The sequence below is a fragment of the Orycteropus afer genome, unplaced genomic scaffold, assembly GCF_000298275.1.
Source record: "Orycteropus afer afer isolate SDZICR_OR568_19922 unplaced genomic scaffold, OryAfe1.0 scaffold00774, whole genome shotgun sequence".
Lineage (NCBI taxonomy): Eukaryota > Metazoa > Chordata > Mammalia > Tubulidentata > Orycteropodidae > Orycteropus > Orycteropus afer.
The window spans coordinates 129,121-130,834 of record NW_006922361.1 but is presented as its reverse complement, the minus strand read 5'-3'; the positions used below and the strand labels follow the sequence as shown (position 1 = coordinate 130,834).

Here is a 1,714-nt window from a genome sequence, read left to right as displayed (position 1 = left end):
GCAAATTCTTCTGCTAGTTGGGGTTTAGTCCAATTCTGTATCCTTCCCTTCAAGGCTCAGGGGTCCAAGATTATCTTCTGTGTCTGTGTTAGTTGGTTTCCCTTTTCTTTGTTGAAGAGGGTCTGTGCAATCCTTCTGCCTAGTCCGCCATCTTGCCAGAACCTCCCCAAGGCTGTCAATCTTTATGGAAGCTGACTGCCTCATCTTTCTCCTGCAGAGGAGCTGTTCTTGTTGTTGTTATGTGCCATTGAGTCATCTCTGACTCACAGCGACCCCTCCTTGGGTTTCCAAGGTAGTATCACTATGGAAGTAGATCACCCAATCTTCCTTCTGAGGAGTGGCTGGTGGGTCTGAACTGCCAAACTTCTGGTTAGCAGTCAAGTGCCTTAGGCACTATGCCACCAGAGGTCCCCTGATGGGTTCAAACACCAACCTTTTGGTTAGCAGGCCAATGCTTTAACCACAGCACCACCAGAGCTCCAAGGTGAACTCAGGGCTGGCTAGTGAAATGAGGGTGGGGGTGCTGTGTGTCACTTCCAAACAGAAGCTTCAAGAGCAAAGCTGTGCTTTGCCTTGATCTCTTTTCCTTGATCATGAGATCACCAACGTTCTACACCAGGGCAGGCCCCCCAGCCTAGATCCCAGAGCAAATGCTATGTGTACCAAGGAAGAGATAAATTGTTACTGTTGGAAACCACTGAGTTTGGGGAAAGACTATTGTATTTTTTGTTGTTATTTTGTTTTGTTTTAGTGAAAATATACATATCAAAACATATACCAATTCAGCAATTTCTCCATGTACCATTCAGTGACATTGGCTATATTCTTCAAGTTGTACAATCATTCCAGCTATTCTTTTCAAATTATTCTAGCACCATTAACATAACTCACTGCCCTCTAAGCTCATCTAACCTTTGAAGCTGCTTTTGTCGATTTGATCATATATAGGTAGATAATACACTGCCGTGCTTCGTTCTGCTGTGCATGGGGTCGCTATGAGTTGGAAATGACTCGACGGCACTTAGCAACAGCAAACAACAGGTAGGTAATTATTTAAAAGACCACAGTGCTCAAGGAAAATATTCTTTACTAATTTAAACTACTGTTTGATTTAAAGATTTCAGTTGGTAGTTTAAAGATTGCATCAGGACAATAGTTTCAGGGGAATCATCTAGCTTCAGTGACTCCAAAAATTCTGGATTCCACAAGAATTTGAAATTCTGCTCCACATTTTCCCTCTTATGATCAGTAGAGGAGAGCTATTTGTTACTGCAGCACAATCGACCTCATTCCGATTGTCACAATGCTCTTAAGAGATAGGTTAGGATGCTGAAAAGATGAAACCTAGACTACATGACAGATAAGCAGCACCCAAACCCTCTTACCAGAACCCGGGCAACCCAAAAATATACAAATAAAGGGTTGGGGAAGGGCAAGAATGTGAGTAGCTATTCAATAAAATCTTGGGACTAGCTCAGAAGAGAAGGAAAAATTAGCCTTACCTGGCGATTAAAGAGACAGTGTACCACGAAAAGCAAAACCCCCTGCAGGACATTGGTGATGGTGAACATGTAGGCAATGACTAATCCAACTGTCTTTCCTGCTGTTTCAACCATAAAAAAACCAAGGCCCCAAGAACAGCCCAGGATAAACAGCTGAGCAATCGCTTTAAATGTCATGACTCTGGGGAAAAAAAAAAAAAAAAAGTTGTAAC

At 42.6% G+C, this 1,714-nt stretch overlaps 1 protein-coding gene across 1 annotated transcript in view; it reads right to left on the bottom strand.

The window, feature by feature from the left end:
* Positions 1 to 1,469: 1,469 nt before the first annotated feature.
* The window catches only part of LOC103211699 (putative adhesion G protein-coupled receptor E4P), a 68,472-nt gene continuing 68,227 nt past the window's right edge, over positions 1,470 to 1,714 (bottom strand). Inside the window, exon 15 of the mRNA XM_007957683.1 lies at positions 1,470 to 1,683. Within this exon, the coding sequence (XP_007955874.1) occupies positions 1,470 to 1,683 (214 nt within the window). The remainder of the gene's footprint in view (positions 1,684 to 1,714) is intronic.